The 18,904-nt window shown below is 38.8% G+C and overlaps 1 protein-coding gene across 1 annotated transcript in view; it reads left to right on the forward strand.

Annotated features, from left to right (window-relative positions):
- Positions 1 to 869: 869 nt before the first annotated feature.
- Positions 870 to 18,904, forward strand: part of LOC127637129 (protocadherin-1-like) — a 133,584-nt gene continuing 115,549 nt past the window's right edge. The window contains exons 1-3 of the mRNA XM_052118051.1: positions 870 to 1,425; positions 6,618 to 7,436; positions 14,990 to 17,176. Of these exons, the coding sequence (XP_051974011.1) occupies positions 6,645 to 7,436; positions 14,990 to 17,176 (2,979 nt within the window). The 5' untranslated portion in view covers positions 870 to 1,425; positions 6,618 to 6,644. The remainder of the gene's footprint in view (positions 1,426 to 6,617; positions 7,437 to 14,989; positions 17,177 to 18,904) is intronic.

Genomic DNA, 18,904 nt, shown 5'->3' on the forward strand with positions numbered 1-18,904 from the left:
AATATCAGTCACTTTTGCACATAAATCACTGCTCTTCACAATCACAAAAGTGCCCGATTGTGGTTTAAAAACGAATTTCTCCGAAAGGTGAGGTGTTTGGATCCCTGATTTTATATATATATATTTTTTTTTTTTCATGCATTTATTTATTTTGTGGAATTTAATAATTTTCCACAGCACACCAGTCTGCCGCGGCACAGTGGTTTGGGAGACACTGGATTAGAGGCAACGTGAACACGCCAGACGTTTGTGCCTCCAATCGCCCGTGGGTGGCGCCAAAAGAGCAAAGAGCGCCCTACATATAGCATACCCCATTCGGCTCTTAACTGTTGAATGCGACAGTGTGTTTGCTCATTGGATGCGATTCCAACACGATCAATACTCGTCACATTTTACGACCCAAATGCTCAGGATTATGATCCATGCACGACAAAGTAACGACACAACGAGCAGAGCTCTACAGGCGAGGCGACCTCTTGGAATAATCTGATGCAATAAATACTTGATGTCCTCCTTATAATTTCAACCATAACTGATAAAACAAAAAAAGATGACAAAAGGTTTTGCAAAAATAAGCTCTGCTGAGGGATGCAAGTACATAGCCTACACAAAATGAAGCACGATGAAAACAATAAAAGAAGATATGGGTCATTTATATTTTAAACAGTGTTTAGTGTTTTCTTAACCTAATCGCGCCTTCCGTCAAACAGCCTGTGGCTCGCGGGTTTGAGAGCCCCACCTCCTCGCGCTTCCCGCGTCCGTCTGCACGCGCAGCAAGAGAGGAACAGCGCGCGGTGCTGAAAAATCACATCACTCACTCTCTTACATGCATAGAAATGCACGCAGGATTAACCCTGTGCGGAGAAGATTCGGTGCCAAAACTGCGTTAATAGTCTACTTCTGAGGAAAACGAAGGGGACACCAATCAGTCCACACGTTCTGCCGTGTACTGGATTATTTCCGGTTAATTAAGATATAATTCTGCCAATAACTGAGTAACGAGGAGCACTATCAAATTCTGAGAACCCCTAACCCTTGTCTAAAAATACGTCGTATGAGTTGAGGATTTATGGACTGAAAACTGGGGATGTTGTCCGTTGTAGAACAGTTTATATTGAAAAACAACCAGTGACATTTTAATTCCTTTCTGCAGCCGGAATTTCTCATTTATTATCAGTTAAATGAGTGTCGACGTTATCAAACTGACGCGGAGTCGTGGGAATGGCGTGGAGAAATAGCGCGGCCACTTATGGACTATTTTCCAACGAAAGGATTTTATGTTTTCTTGATGTCTGGATTCTTTAAACAAGGGGTGTAGGGGGTCTGTGTTACCTCGAACATCATCTGTAGTACCCAGACAAGAAGCCTCGGTCTCGGTTGAGACGCAGGGATCTGGAGAGCAGACAAAAAGAGTGATCGACGAAGGTAGGCAACGAACTTTATTGAAGTGACTGGGGGAAAAAAAATGAATAAAACGGAATGGAATGCTCCATATGCCGATTGGGTCACATTTAAATATTCGATACACGCTTCTGTGCCATTGCAGAAACTAGGTTTTTATTTTATTATGATTGTGAATTGGGTCTCAGTCCTTTATTATTCCGAAATTATGTATGAAATGCCCAAATTCGGATGGGGTTTATTAATGTGGTCCAGGATCGATTGGGCATATTAGTTTACAAATGACAAAAAAACAAACAAAAAAAAAAGACACTTGTTTGTCGCAGCTCTTAAATTCTTTCTGTGCGATGCGAATTTCAGATTCTTACTGAATGATATTAGTATGTCAAATAAGTAGCTATACGCATTCTGCAGAGATGCTTGCACGTATTTTGTGAAGTGCCAAACATTCACTCGTAAGGATTTCGCTGCAATAAAGACAGGTGATCAACGACCAGTTGAATGTATGCCGCGAACCGGCGTTACTGTAGCCTACGTCATGTAATATATCAAATATAATTTTCGCTAATATCTCGCTTCCCAGCGGCGGATTTTGTTCTACTGTGCTGTAGATATAGCAGACATAAACGAAATCGCAGTGGAGCGCCTATCTGGGTTGGCTGGGTCAACAGCAGGATCAATGTTTGGTCAAATCCCTGTAAGGCTGATTACAGGATTCCCCCATCTACCATCTCCACCCACAAACCCCTCTGAGCTACAGGGGAAAGTGATGTACACATATAAAGTGAGATTTAAGATACTAAAACATCTTTAAATATTAGTTTAACATTTTACCTCCAAGGCAGATGCATGATAACAATTGTAGTTATGTTTTAGTAAATAATATATCAATAATAATAATAACAATAATAAAGCTTTCACACACACACACACACACACACACACACACACACACACACACACACACACACACACACACACATCTTTTACTTACTGTATGTCTCATGATAGCATTCTTAATAAGTTTATGTAAAAATTTCTGTTAGTCCAGGACTCTCACCTCAAAGTCTTAAATAGCCATGCATTCCAGTCGCTGCATTCATTTATTTACCTGTAATATTACAAAGGGTTTGTCCATAGAGTGATGGTAATAATATGGGTAAATGATATAATTAGGCTGAGCCGAAATGCTAAACCTGTTGAACCTGAATGAATGTGATAACAGATGATTTACAGCACTGCAGAAAAATAAAAGGTCACAATACTTCAGGGAAAATAAAATGTCTGCATGAACTATTAGTCTCAAGAGCAGAGCAAAAATGACTTAAGAACTTTAGGCTTGATTTCATGCTTGCTCATTTTTTTAATTGTTGCAGACATCTTGTGCAGTGGAAGCGATGCTTGCCATGTACAACTGAGGTTTCTATCTGAAAGTTCTTGTGTTTATTTCAACAGCCTACTGAATATTTTCAGAGCGGTATAAGAATGAAACACTTAAACTGGAGGCCAAAAGTTTGGAATAATGTACAAATTTTGCTGTTTCGGAAGGAAATCGGTACTTTAATTCACCAAAGTGGCATTCAACTGATCACAAATTATAGTCAGGACATTACTGATGTAAAATACAGACCCATCACTATTTGAAAAAGTAGTTTTTGATCAAATCTAGACCAGCAGCCATCATCACAACACCCTATCCTTGAGTAATCATGCTAAATTGCTAATTTAGGAATAGAAAAATCACTTACCATTATATCAAACACAGTTGAAAGCTATTTGGTTTGTTAAATTAAGCTTAACATTGTCTTTATTTTTTATTATTTTATTTCTTTTGAGTTGCCACATTATGAAATAGACTGGCATGTCTTAAGGTTAATATTAGGTAAAAAATGGCCATCAAGAAAAAGCTTTCTCTAGAAACTCATCTGTTAATCATTGTTTTGAGGAATGAAGGCTATACAATGCTTGAAATTACCAAAAAACTGAAGATTTCATACACAGGTGTACACTACAGTCTTCAAATACAAAGGACAACTGACTCTAATAAGGACAGAAACAGATGTGGCCTAGATGTACACCTAAACAAGAGGATAAGTACATCAGAGTCTCTAGTTTGAGAAATAGACACCTCACATGTCCTCAGCTGACAGCTTCATTGAATTCTACCCGCTCAACACCAGTTTAATGTACAAAAGTAAAGAGAAGACTCAGGGGTGCAGCCTTATGGGAACAATTGCAAAGAAAAAGCAAATTTTGAAACAGAAAAACAAAAAGAGTGGTCAAAGAAACACAGATATTGGAACAGATAACAAAATAACTTTTGTGGGATAAGCTAGACTGTAAAGTGAGTGAGAAGTGCCCGATAAGACAGCCACATCTACGGCAAGTGTTACAGGAAGTGTGGGGTGAAATGTCACCTGAGTATCTGGGCAAACAGACAGCTAGAATGGCAATAATCTGCTAAACTGTCATTGCTGCACATGGAGGATTTTTTTAAGAAGTTCTGAAATTGTTTTTCAAATTGTAATAGTAATTTGTCATGTTATTAATGTGCTGACTATACATTGTGATCAGTTGAATGCCACTTTGGTGAATGAAAGTATCAATTACTTTACATAAGAGCAAAATCAGTACATTATTCCAAACTTTTGACTGCCAGCGTATCTGCTTGATTCATTTAGAAATTCTAGGTTGTTACCACCATTCACTAGCGAGGCAGTCCATAGTGAACATATGTTCTCTGTGTTGCCTCTTCACAGCATGCAACCAACTGATGTATTTAATGTTTTCATCCACATATTTTCTGAAGCTTACACTTTAGTTCACAGCTATTACAATAACCCTTTTTTCGTCAGGCACTCTGAATAGTTTAAAATCAACAGCACATAAATAGTTTAAGTGTTTGTCTTATCAAGATGAGTTGAAGAACTTATGCTCTTGGGTTGTTTGAAGAGTCCCTTATCTAAAGAGTGTGGCTGTGTTTTAAATTTGTATTACTATTATTACGATCTGTTGGATCAATGGATGAATCCATGTCAATTTGTTATGGCTGCTGAGAGAATGCAAAAAAAAACAAAAAACAGAATGGCTCTTACAATCTGTCAAGTGGCTTTAAATTGTTTTTTTTTTTTTTTTTAAGCAAGAAAACATTACCCTTACACTTGTTTCCTCAACAAACAGAACTAGTTTTACTTCTCTGTGAACAGTTTTTGGGGTGTAAATTCACTAAAACTAGCCTAAAGTCCCTTGGTCGTGTGCAGTTTTTGTTTGGGTTATCAACACAAACCATTCCTTCGACAAATTTATGACCGTCTCTTAAAGCCCTAAAAGCCTACAAAATTTTGCGAAAAACCTAAAGGTTCCAAGAACAAAAAAGTCACTTAATGTAATTTTCTCCATTAGGACATAATTCATGTCTTCTTCATAGGCCAACATATCCTCAACGTTATGAGTAGTTTCAAATATCCTATTAGCTCCACTATTCCAGTGTAACTGAATTACTGTAGGGTTCACCTCCCCACTGCCTTGAGTGAAAGTTATTGCCTAGGTTTTAAGAAACTGTGCTTTATGCCACAGTCCCTAATCATGTTTTTACCCTACACAATATCAGCACAGCCAAATCGACAGGAAGCTGCCCTGCAAATGCAAAAAAAGAGGACACATCAATACCTGGGCAATTAGTGCATCAATACGCTGCACTCCCAATCTTAACAGATATGGAGGAATTGAATTTCTGATTGGATTTCTATGCATTCTTGTGTTTAGCTATTTTGTATAAAACTTATTTACTTTCCTTTGAATCATGGCCACTTGCATAGCCTGTATTGATTCGGGTTTGACTCATGCTCCATTCTAGATGTTACATGGATGTTTTGCATACATAAACATACAGGGTTCTTCAAAGACCACTGCGTTATGTGGTACTGCTCAATAAACTGTCCACTGCTCTTTAAAGTCACAACAATAGATATTCTCGCTCAGGAAACAATTAAACTCTAAAACCATGTGATGCTTAAAAGAGAAAAAACTGTGAGCCAGGGGAACATGGATCAAAGCAGATGCTAAAATAGTGAGGCTAGTGATTAATGAGGAGGCCTAGCAGGTTGAAAATCAAACATGAGCATTACAGTGTGTAAATTAGCCTGACATTTCTGAGCCTTGATGGGACAGAGATTTATCATCTGTCTTGAGTAAATCTGTACTTTAAGATAAGGGCTGGCCTGCAGGTGCACTGTGACCTGGGAGTACAGCTTCTTATTATACCAGAGTTTTAGAGAGTGGGGATATTTTACATCCTGTTATGCTGAATGGTTCCTTTGCTATGTTAGCATTCTTCCTACCTTTTGTCTCATCAGCAACTTGCATTGAGAAACTGCTAATTTTATGTTATGGGCCAATCAAATGAGTGTAACCTTCATTAAAGGGAAGTCATCCAGCATAATAGCCCCATCACTGGCAGTGAATATGCATTGGATTAAGCATACGTTGACGAATGTATTTTATAAACTGCTTATAAGAAGGGTTTAAATGTAATAAATAGTACAAAGCTTGCTGAGCTGTTGTTTTTGAGCCTAACAGTAACCTATACCTTCTTATTAAAAAGCCCATTAAGAAGTGTCTTATTGCTTGTTCTAACTCATTAATTTTCAAAAGCAGCTTAGCTTGGACATGCATTCAAAATGGTGATAATTATCATTTTCCTGTACGATATTAACAGGGATTATTGAACTTCCATATTTAAGGTGGGGAAAAAAATCCTTTTTGGAACAGTGTGCTTCTGAATCATTAACTGAAGTTGAAAACATTATGATTTAGCAAAATGTCAGAGGAAGATAAATCAGTTTGTCATGGTAGCAAACACCTTTTTGAATGAACGTGGTATAGTAGGTCTGCTTTTCCGTTTTTTATGTACAAGTAATCATCTTCTCAAAAATGAGGATGATAAATAATGTAGGATAACGAGAGAGGAGGCATTAAGTGGTGTCTGGGGAAGAAGCATTTTCCGGAGAGCTTTTACAACTCTTAGCCTTGGATTTAGTGTTCATAATGTGCTCACAAAACAGTGTGCAGTTTGTGAATTCTGTTTCACCCTCAGCTAGTCCCTCACTGTAAAGTAAAAGAAAATACAACAAAGTTTGTTTCTCTATGTTTACTGAAGAGAATACTGCTTGACGCACTTGTTTATGATATAACCTGTTTTTCACACTGTTTTGCAGGCTGAGGTGTTACCTCTCCGAGGGCTCATGGATCTCCCTGTGGTGTCATTTCTGCTGTGGGGACTGCTACTGGACTTGTTGAGTGGTGCAGTGGGTGGCATTCTCTACCATGTGCATGAGGAACAGCCTCCCAGCACGCTCATTGGCAGCCTGGCGGCAGACCAGGGCCTACCAGACACTGGACACCTGTACAAACTAGAGGTGGGCGCTCCCTACTTGCGGGTGGATGGCAAGACTGGGGATATCTTTACCACTGAGATCCCCATAGACAGAGAGACACTGAAGGATTGTCGCAATAAAGGCAAGCCTTGCTTTCTAGAGTTTGAGGTGTCGGTCACAGACCTTATTCAAAATCAGAGTCCACGGCTGATAGAGGGAAGGATTGAGGTACAGGATATCAATGATAACACACCACAGTTTCCCTCACCTGTCCTCACCCTCTCAGTTCCAGAGAACACCCACATGGGGGCACTCTTCTCAATTCCGCTGGCCACTGACAAAGACACGGAGAGGAATGGAGTAGCTGACTACACCTTAACAGCAGGACCAGAGGCTGTAGCACCCTTTGGTCTGCAGGTTGCAGAAGACCGTGGTGAAAAATTGCCTCAGCTGATTGTATTGGGAAGCCTTGATCGAGAGCTGAAAGACTCCTATGACCTCACCATCAAAGCTGTAGATGGTGGCAATCCACCTCGCTACAGCAGTGCCTTGCTGAGGGTTGTGATCGCTGATGCCAACGACAATGCTCCCAAATTTGAAAAATCATCCTACGATGCAGAAGTTGCAGAGAACAGCCCAATCGGACACTCTGTGTTGCAGGTAAAATGGCTTGCATACTAAGTGATGTCAATCTTAGATCCAAACAATGCAAGATAAATTGTCTATTGCATCATCTTGAAGTGTGAAATTTTAATGAGCGCTGCTGTCCCAACCTCCCAACCCTCTGCTCTGTACTTTGATGCCATTCATCAGTGGAGCAGAGCCTGGCTTACCAAATTGGCATTTTGTAATTACTAGAAAAATCCAAATTGATCACTGCATTCATATTAATTTAGTTAAAGAAGCCTAATGTATAAAAAGTAAGTAATTTAGCCTTAAACTTTTAAAATGTGAAAACAACTGAAATAATCTGAATAGCCTATAACAGGGGCGACACCATATTCTAAAATATTAATAATACATATGATCATATTACTACTTCAGCTCTATAAAAATTTTCATAGGCTACATTAGGGGAGTGAGGGAATATACACATTTTTTGTTACAACTTTTACATTTTTATAACTTTCAGAAATTTCAAAAGATGATTCATTTGAATCAATAAGAACCTGATGAAACTTAGTCACACTGTTAGAATAATTTATTGACATAAATTAGGTGTTAAATTTTTTTTATTTTTTATAGATGTTATAGATAACCATACTGATGTTGATACCGGTAAATCGACATCTACATCCAACTCAAAATCAATGCTGTAATGTAGAATGAGCATTTCAGTGGACAAAATATGCAATATTATTGGTCTTTTCAATTATTTTTTAAATATAATAACAATACCCCTTTTATTATTAGTTTCAGTATTTGCATTAAAAAAATGTAGGCATGGATATAGCCCTCCATCTGCATAAATTTAAGAAATGCAATATTTGGTCTCACATTCATGATGCATGAGCCTACTGAATTTATTAACAAAACATTAAAATTATGAAGTTGCATCGAGCAAATTAAGCAAATAATACAAATATTGAGTTTTGTGTTTGTTTTTTCTTCTTTTTTTGTAACACAAATTTTCAGCTTTTAAAATTATGTCACAGAATTAGTGTGTGTGTGGAGGGGGAGGGGGGAGGGGGGAGGGGTGGGGGGTTAAGGGAATGAAGAAGGGGGGTGTTCATCAAAAAAAGGTTGAGAACTACTGTTCTACATGAAGAAGGTCCCCTAATGGGGGCTGCCATGTTAGGATCACATGACCAGCCGAATACTTCTCATTTATTTGTCACTCATGGATTAAATGAATCATGACTGAGTGCAGGGGTAGATCTAGACATTTTTAAAAGAGGGGGCCACAGTGTGCAGAGAGGGGCCAAATGTGTAATGCTTCAACATGAGTCTATGCTCTTGAAATCTGAATAAATGACCTAATACCCAAGGAATGTAAAAACAAACTTATCAATACTTGCATAATTTTGTTACATTATTTTACATGCTCTGATAAACTCATTTAATAACCATCAATTCTACAGAGGTTCTTTGACAACAAATGAAAAATGTTTATAATAAAATTGTATTTTAAATGATCACATTTAAATCCAAATTATAATAAATGTACACGGAACAGAATCCAAACCTCAAATTGCAAAATATAAACTAATAATGAATCTATATTAACAAATCTTGCATTGTAAGGACCTACAGAGCTAAAATGTTCTTCTAAAAATCTTTGTTTTTGTTCTACGGAAGAAAGTAAGTCATACACATCTGGGATGGCGCGAGGATGAATATCACTGACGTGCGGTCTGGGTAGGCAAACTAGGCACTGCCTACCCTGCCAAAATTCAAAAATAAAATGTTTAATAATAAACTTGTATTTGGATTTTTACTTTTTATTCTTGTGATTTATACATGCAATATGTGTGTTATTCCAGTTGTTTAGACTTTATGATGACAAATGTAGCAGTTACGCATAATCAACTAAAAACAAATGGTAGAATAAGCAGTGCTTTTACGGTCCATTCATTGCAGACGACAAGCGGAAAACCCATGTTGCGCATGCGCACTTCGATCCTGTATTCTTTAACATGTACGGCAAAAAGCACAAATCTGCTGTGCCTTTTGACGTAAATATGTTATGCCCGTAATCATCTCCGTTACGTATCAGACATGGACCAATTAAAATCGAGATATTCCTGGACATTTGCGTAGCTAACGTCATTACACCACAGCTAGCGTACATGCCTAATCCCGCAAAATTCAAAATGACAGCACAAGCCGTAATCACGGAATTAAGAAATTTTTCCAAGCTCGATTTTAATTCCAAATAGGAGTTAATTGCAAGAGGGAGGTCTACGCCAGCCTTAGATGGACTAGTACAGCAAAAGGGCCCAAAAATTATCCGATCATTTCAAACTGATTGGTATGTAAGAAAAGATTGGCTATGTGGCTGCGCTAACAATCAGCGGCTGTACTGCTATCCCTGCCTGCTTTTTTCAACCAGTCAGACTGTTTGGACTTCAGCGGGATATTGTGATTTGAACAACCTGCCCGCAGCTTTAACCAAGCATGAAAAGTCGTCAGCTCACATCCAGTGTCAAATTACACTGAAAACCTTTGGAAAATCTTGGATCGACCTTGCACTTGACGAGCAAAGGAAGCTGAATATAACCTACCACAATGAAAAGGTAAAGGAAAACCGAGAGGTTTTGAAGGATCTGATAAATGCATAACGTTCACTGTTTACGCACTTGTGTGTGTGTGTGTGTGTGTGTGTGTGTGTGCGTGAGAGAGAGAGAGAGAGAGAGAGAGAGAGAGAGTACACGATATACATCCTGATTTGTACATTTCTTGATATGCCGCGCTTGTGTGTAACGTTCACTGTTATTACGTATTATTAGCTTAAACAATAAATCAGGTAATCTGGCTTTCATAACTCAGTGCCTAGCCTCTTTAAGACATCACCGCACGTCACTGATGAATATATGATGAAAGAATTTTCATTTTTGGGTGAATTATCCCTTTAAGGTATCAGACACCCAATGCAGATATCTATATTGTAATAATAACAATAATTCCAGGTGACAAACACAGGTTACTCCATCAGTAAAGCCTGTTTCATTCTGCATCTGCGGGGAGAGAGATGCTTACTGGCTCACATAGACTGACAGCATAGCAGAGCTGCGGTTCTGTACAATAAAATAAACTAAATTATGTTTTTTCCTGTGATAACGGCCATACATTATAAAATGGAGTGAGGCACTGTGGACCATTTCAAACTTAACTATAAGTAAGTCTATTTTGCATGAGGAGGAATGCCACATTTGCATTCAAAAGGCATAATTAACATAGAACAAAACCCAAACCACAATTTGCAGAATATAACCTTCTTATATTGATGGAAACACATTTACCAAATAAACTCCTATCATTTAAATAGGAATACAAGATGCACATCAAAAAGTAATTTGACTAAATAATCAATTCATAACTGGACTAACCGGCATACCGAAATCAATGCTTTTGCTCTGGTCTGAAGTTGAATACAAATGTGAACTATGTGGAAGAGCAGGTTAATTGACACTTTTGGAAAATATCTTATAGATCCACAAGACAAAAGAATGAGGAATGTGCATAGCATTCACAGAATTATGTGACGTGATGTTGTTTTGCGATATTCTAAATTTTTGCAAAAATGTCATTTGTAACTTGGATGGAAACTATGACTGCATGTGGAACTTCCAAATACCTAAAAAAAATTTTTTTAACTACATTGTTTTCCATTGCTTTATTAATGGCTATTTTGCAAACAGTTGTGTTGATAAATAGAATTCTAATGCATTTCAAAGTGCTTTTGTTAAGTTCACCGCGTAAGTGTTGCGCGTGTCAAAGAAGCAGGAAGACCCATGTAGTCAACTAACTGTGTTGTCCGACAGAAACCTGGTTGCTCAAATGTGTCTCCTGTGATCACTTGTGTTTAGATTTCAAGGGAAGTTTTCATGAGAACATACGTCAATCACTAATTGTGACTGACTAGTGTGTCACTGCATAATAATAAAACATAATAAAGTGCGTAAAGAAAGGATGGCACGTTGTGTCTCCCAGATACATTTGATTTTTAATCTAAGCACAAATGCAACATTTTAGTGCAGTACCTGTTTAACTGTGCTTCAGATGTGTGCTTCACTTCTGTGTCACTGCATGTTGATGCTTTTGCTTGCGATGAGAAACAGGCAATACACAGGGGTCTCGAGACATATTTTGAGATGTATAAGTTGAACTTCTTTTAACGTAGCACTCCTGGCCCGAGGTCTACTGTAATTCACACAAATGTTTCTATCAAAACAGTATGCTGTACCTGCATACATGATGTTGCTTGGACATTTCGGTTTAGCTACAGGAGTATGCAAATAAGCAACATTAATATTTTTTTTTGTTTTGACAAATGCTTTTTCAGGACAGGGGCACTGAAAGGGCCAATCAGATTTCAGCTGGGACCATTGCCCCTGTGGCCCTTCCCCTAGATCCGCCCGTGACTGAGTGTGAATTTCAGTGCCCACATGACAGGGACTTCCGCACATCAGACCACATTAGGATATTAGCCTTAGAAACTCTGTATTAAGGCTAAAACTATTGATTTGACTGATGAGACATGTTGTAAATAAATAGACGATTACAAAAATATATAATTTGTCTCTAATTTCATGCGGTCTCTGATATTTGTATATGTTTATTTATAGTTCTGGAGCTGTCACTGCAGAAGAGCTGCGCATCTGCTATCAGGTGCACGCCGGTTATTCTATACATAATCTGCTTTCTGGCTGATTTTATGAATGTAAACCACATGATATTAGCAAAAGACACTGTTATAACAACTCGATTATGACTAGAAGATATACAGTATGCACTAGATAATGTGTAATTGTCATGTTTACCATTCTGCATTCATTTAACTAATGTTATAGGCTAATGCTATGTGTTGCCATAATCACATAAAATTGTCTTGGAAAATGTTTAATTGTTTCATTAAAAAAAAAAATATTTCAGTCATTACGCTCAAATTTGAAATAGAACATTATAAGACTTGTGGCTTTAGCTCCATTGTGTTTCTTTTGGACAAAACATTTACAAGTGTCTACTTTGACTACAATTATGCCTGTGATAAAATGGAGTGATGAACTACAGCCATTGAATTTTGAGTGTGTAATTTTTACGCTTGTGGTCAAAAAAAGGGGCACAGATGCTACATCTATGCCCCTAGGTGTCAGTTGGACAGTAAGTCCAAAAAGAAACTCGAACTCCTTTAAAACAATGTACATTTACTTTAGGAGCTATGCTGCAGAAGAAAAAATTGTTATCGTAGAATATTGAATTTAATATTTAATCAGGGCTCAACATTAATGCTTTTCCGGATTCCGGAAGTGGATTTTTGAAGGTACAAGTGAAACTTACCCGACCAGACAAGCAGACTGATTAAAACGTCAATAACGAAAAAATAACTGGCTATATTTGTGATAGCCTAGGCCTATGTCACTTATTAGAAAGATAATATTCTTATTCTGGTGTTGAAAATAATCCAGAGTACGTAATTTTATCATTCACTAGTGATCTAGTAACAGCTACACCCTGTTTTTAATGACAGGTGGCGTATGTGTGTGTGTTGAACATGCGCGTGTTCCGAAAATGGTTTCTCTAATGCGTGCCTCAATGGTCAAATACATTGCAAAATTCTGCCAAAATGCCCGTCTTGGTGAGGTATTCATGTAAACACAGAGATGTGTAAAGTCAACATAAACAGTGTAGAAAAAAGTGGATTTTTATTAAAATGTCGGAGTTGTAAGTATAAATGTAAGTTAATAGACCTGCTGCCGTCTAGTGTAGTGTGTCATAATTGTAAAATTCTGGCAGGCTGAAGACAGGAACAGATGGAGACGAAGTAACTGAAGTGTGAACCCAAGTGCAGTTTAATTTACAGTGCTAATAAACAAAACAAACATAAATGACTTGGCTTTACTTGACTAGACATAGAAACAGAGTTACAACCGACAATACACGACCAGGGACTAATGCAAATAAGAGTGCTTAAATACACTGACAAGGGAAATGCCTGACAAAGGAAACAAATGACAAGAGTCCTAAACAGGAACCAATAACAAAACAGAACTGACAACAAGTTAACAAAACAATAAACCATTGAGAACAAGATACGTGAGCATGAGGGAACCATATCACTTGATAATACAAGGAATACACAGAACTACAAAGTAAAAGTCTCTAAACTCCTAGCAACCTCTGGTGGCCGCTAGGGCAAAAGTCCCAGGTGTCACAATAATCAAACAACTGTAACAAGAAACCGAGAAGACGCTCACTGCTCTTGACCAGTAGTAGTTTTATGTTGCATTTCATTCAGAATTTTACTTGAATACTTGATAGCTTATTGCTATTAAAAACTTCTAAAGCTGTTAAAAAGCACAGAATTTTCTTCATTTGTATTTTTCGTTCTATTATTCTTTATCTATTTTAATTCCTTGCTGCTTTTTATTGTTATTTTATTACTGACTGTTTACTAGTCTTGAATAATTACTTAAAAACTTGAAACCATTCTTCCATAATTAACATATTAGTTAGTTTTATTATTTGTTGTGGTATTGAGAATCGTCAAATTTCACTACCCACTACTGAAATTTTGGTATCGCCTTTATTGTACATGGTAGACAATACAATTGCAATTGCAATAACATGAAGAAAAAGTAGATCTCATTCCATAGAACTATGAGCATACCTGCTGTAAATTATGGTGTAAAGGATATAAGGGAAAGGAGGAGGCGAGAACTGGCTTGACAATATAAATAATAGTTTTAATATAAAACTGAACAAAAAGACACAAACACACACGATGGACAGCTGCCCATAAACAATTTCTCTCTGTTGCACCACCATCCGCAGTAGGCCTTTATCCCTCTCGGTGGCTTAATTAGCCTGATAAGGGACCGGGTGTGCAGAATCACCACCCGGCCCCGCCCTCCACCCTGTTACTGATGGCGATGGAGTCTTTTCTTTATTTGACTACCATACATAACATAAACTAATGATCAAATGGTGATAGCCTCCTACCAGTGCAATTTGCATTTCAAGTTCAAGGAAATCCACTGTTAAAAAGACAGGTTTTTTAAAAGTTCAATAAATGCATGATGTTTCCAAAGTCAAAAATAAGTGTGATCTCAATATTGACCAAAATAATTGTATTATGATTTTTTTCCATAATCGAGCAGCCCTACCAGAGTGTCTACCCCGTTTAAACTGAATAATTATTGTCAGAAACACACAAGACTCCCCAAGAATTCCACTGTGAATCCCTTCCAAGAATTCTCAGAATAATTTGATATATTGTTTAAAATTAATCATTTTAATATTTTAATAACTTTTATGTTAGTCTTCATATTATATATTTTTTTGAATTTAAATAGTGGTCATACAGTGGTTGAGATGTATAGTGTATGGTAGAGGTATAAATAAGAAGTAGCTCATCTTTGCACATTAGCATATGCTTTATGTCTTGAACATGTGTAAAATCAGTTTTACGTATCATGTCTTAGTATTTAGTCATTGTCATTTGATTTAAATTCAGGTTGAGTTGTAATTATTTTTTGTCTTTTCTATTGTAGGTAAAGGCTAATGATTCAGACTTGGGTCCTAATGGTGAGATTGAATACACGTTACATCAGGCAATTGATCCTGTGCCCAAACTACTCCGGATAGACCATTCCACTGGTATCATATATGTGAAAGGCCTGTTGGATCGTGAGGAGATCAACAATCTGAAGTTTTATGTTGTTGCACGAGACAAAGGCCCCTCACCCAAAAGTTCCAAAACATATGTTTCTATTGATGTGACAGACCAGAATGACAATGCACCAGCAGTGGAGATTCGTGGTATTGGACTTGTGACCCATAATGATGGGGTAGCAAACATATCAGAGGACATGCCAGTTGGCACTGCAGTGGCACTGGTGCAGGTTTCAGACAAGGATGAAGGGGAGAATGCTGTGGTTACCTGTGTAGTTGCGGGTGATGTTCCTTTTCAGCTTCGGCCAGCCAGCGAGTCCTCAGTGGATAACAAGAGGAAGTACTTCCTGCAGACCACAACACCTCTAGACTATGAAAGAATTAGAGACTACAGGGTGGAGATTGTGGCAGTGGATTCAGGCAACCCAGCTCTGTCCAGCACTAACTCACTGAAAGTCCAAGTGACTGACACAAATGACAATTCTCCCATTTTCTCACCAACTCTATTTGAAGTGGAGTTTGCTGAAGAGAACCAGCCAGGAGAAAAAGTAGTAGATGTAATCGCCTCAGATGCAGACAGTGGCACTAATGCAGAGCTTGTCTACAGCATTCTTGCAGACTCTTCAACAAGGGGGCTTTTTGAGATTGACCCCAGCTCAGGTGAAGTACGTGCTCGGAGCCCTCTAGATCGTGAGCACAAGGAAAGATATGAGTTCCGTGTTACTGCGGCTGATAAAGGGGTTCCTAGTCACAGGGGAACAGCCACAGTTGAAATCAAGGTGCTCGATCGGAACGACAATGATCCCAAGTTCATGCTGAGTGGCTACAGCTTCTCAGTCTTGGAGAACATGCCACCTCTTAGCCCTGTTGGTATGGTAACTGTACAGGACATGGATGAAGGTGAGAATGCTCAAGTGCAACTTTCCGTAGAACCAGATGTGGGGAAATTTGTGATCCAGAATGGCACAGGGACTATCCTGTCCAGTATCTCATTTGACCGAGAGAAGGAAAGCAGTTACACATTCCGATTGAAAGCTGTGGATGGAGGGGACCCACCCAGGTCATCCTACGTTGGCGTGACAATTAACGTCCTTGACGAGAATGATAATGCACCTGTTGTCACCAAACCATCTAACTCATCCTTTAGACGACTGTCTCCAATGGCTGCTCCAGAAAGTGTTGTGGAAGTAGTTGAAGGGGAGGACATTGATTCAGGGTCCAATGCTGAGCTGGTATATAGCATTGCTGGGGGAAACCCACATGATCTTTTTTACATTGCTCCATCTGATGGAAAGATCACGCTAACTAAGGAACTCACTCGAAAACATAGTGGTTTGCATCGACTGGTGGTAAAAGTGAGTGACAGGGGGAAGCCATCCCGCCATGCCATTGCCTTGGTACACATTTATGTAAATGAGACCATTGCTAATGTAAGTCATGTTGAGGCACTTGTAGGTCACAGTTTGTACACCCCACTGGACATGGACATTGCAGGAGACCCTGATTATGGTTTGGCTGCCCAAAGAAGCAACATTGTGTATGGCAGTTTGGCTGGAGTGGCAGGGGTGGTCACTGTGATTGTTGTGGTGGTCTTCATCAGGCATCGCCTTCAGAGAGAAGCTAAAAGTGGTTACCAAGCTGGAAAGAAGGAGACCAAAGATCTGTATGCTCCCAAGCAAGGGCCAAAAAGTGGCAAAGGGAGAAAAGGTAAAAAGGTTAAGCCACCAAAGTCACCCAAACCTCTTGGAGAGGAAGAAGAAGTCAGTCTTCAAAAGAGTCTCAAATTTAACCTTGATGGGGTCAATGACAGCCCCAGGATCCATTTACCTCTGACATATCCGCCTGGAAGTCCTGACCTAGGCAGGCACTACCGTTCCAATTCCCCATTGCCCTCCATCCAGCTCCAGGCCCAGTCCCCATCTGCCTCCCAAAAGCACCAGGCTGTCCAGGAGCTCCCTGCTGCCAACACCTTTGTGGGAACAGGAGGTGATGACAACTCCACAGGCTCAGACCAGTACTCGGATTACAGCTACAAGACCAATCAACCAAAATACAGCACAAAAACGGTACAGATTATTATTTCTGATATCATTCCACTGTTGTCCAGCATGGTGCTAAAATAGTGGGTGTTTATACTTGACTATATTTTAATTTAGAGATTATATTGTTTTCAAAAATGTTTATTGTGTTTTTGTTGAATTCCCAATCAAGCCCAAACATGTGAGAACATTCAAGGCAGTACATATTGGCATAAATTAATCTGCTTGATCGATGTAAAATCTCCTCCAGTACTTTCACTGTTTGCTTTCGAATTAGTCGGACTCTCCTCAGGTGCAGGTTTCATGTGGCTTGCATGTATTCACTGTGGTTGATGATCTGTTAGCACTCCAGTTCTGGTCACCACCAGGATAGTAGGTGGGCCCAGATACTTTGACTTCCCCAACTTGATCACTGACCTGTTGACAAATAGGTGAGTAGGGCTATCTGCAGGCAGAGAGGGAGACATTACCATGTCACTTAATGTCTTAATGAGGGAATCCACATATTCTGCGATCACCACTTCCATGTCACCTGTGGAATGAGAGCCATGGGGTCAGGAAAGGCCTACCCATTAGTATTTCAAATGGAAAAAGCTTAGGTAGAGTATGGTGACATTCTGAGCTCAGTCAACACAGCCGGCAATACATGCACCCATGTTCTTCCTGTTCCAGTACAGGCCTTGTGTAGGCATTCTTTCAGAGTGGTTAGTTCTCTCCACCACACCAGCTGACAGTGGATGATATGGTTTGTTAAAATGGCAGTTTTTTTTTCTTCGTTTTTTGCCATTCTTGTGCCATTATTACTTTCATTGACTGACAGTATATAGAACCTTGGTATTATTTCTTCAGCTAAAATTTTAACCACGGTCTTAGCATTTTCTCTTGCACACAGGAAGGCTACCGTCCACTTGGAGAAGTGGTCCATAATGACTAATAAGAGTTTATTGTTTCGACATGGTGGCATGTGGGTAAAATTTATTTGGAGATGTTTTAATGGTAGTTCCAGATGTGGTAATGAGTCGTGTTTTATAGGCTTATGTCTGTTATTCTGTGCATACATTAAACATGAATCCAGGTTTAAATGTACAGCATTCCCTACCTGGTTTATGCAATAAGTTTGATTAATCGACTGGATTACCTTTTCTTTTGACACATGAGAAATACCATGATAATGTTGGCAAAGTACTACTATTGCTGTTTTTGTTAAAATTAGGTGCCCTTGTTTGTCTTGTAACATGCTGTTTTGATCTGGTTTTACTTCATTAGAGGCCCAGTGTTGGAGATCAGATTCAGATAGATTAGCCTGCAACAATTTGATGTCAATATATCTGACTAAAGTAGATTGCATCATCGAAACAGTTTCATCAGCTTCATTTAGTCCAGGGTTTACCACAACTTCCTTTGCTGGCCATTTTGCAACCTCATCAGCTAATCTGTTTTCCCTTTGCCTCCTCAGACTCTCCTGTCATGTGTCCTGCAACTTTTATTACAGCCAGTATAACTCTCAGAAGCGCTGCTACTAGGTTATGATGGGATATTGGTTTGCCCTCGGCTGTCTTAAAATCTCTTTCTTCCCACATACGAGCAAAATCGGGTACCACCCCATATGCATATTTTGAGTCAGTGTATTTATTTATTGATTGTCTTTTGCCAATTGGCATGCTCTAATCAATGCAAACAGCTCAGCTGCTTGTGCAGATTTGTATTGAAGCGAATATGCTTCAATAATATGATTTGGAAGATCAGTTACGGCAT

This window comes from Xyrauchen texanus, chromosome 44, assembly GCF_025860055.1.
Source record: "Xyrauchen texanus isolate HMW12.3.18 chromosome 44, RBS_HiC_50CHRs, whole genome shotgun sequence".
Classification (NCBI taxonomy): domain Eukaryota; kingdom Metazoa; phylum Chordata; class Actinopteri; order Cypriniformes; family Catostomidae; genus Xyrauchen; species Xyrauchen texanus.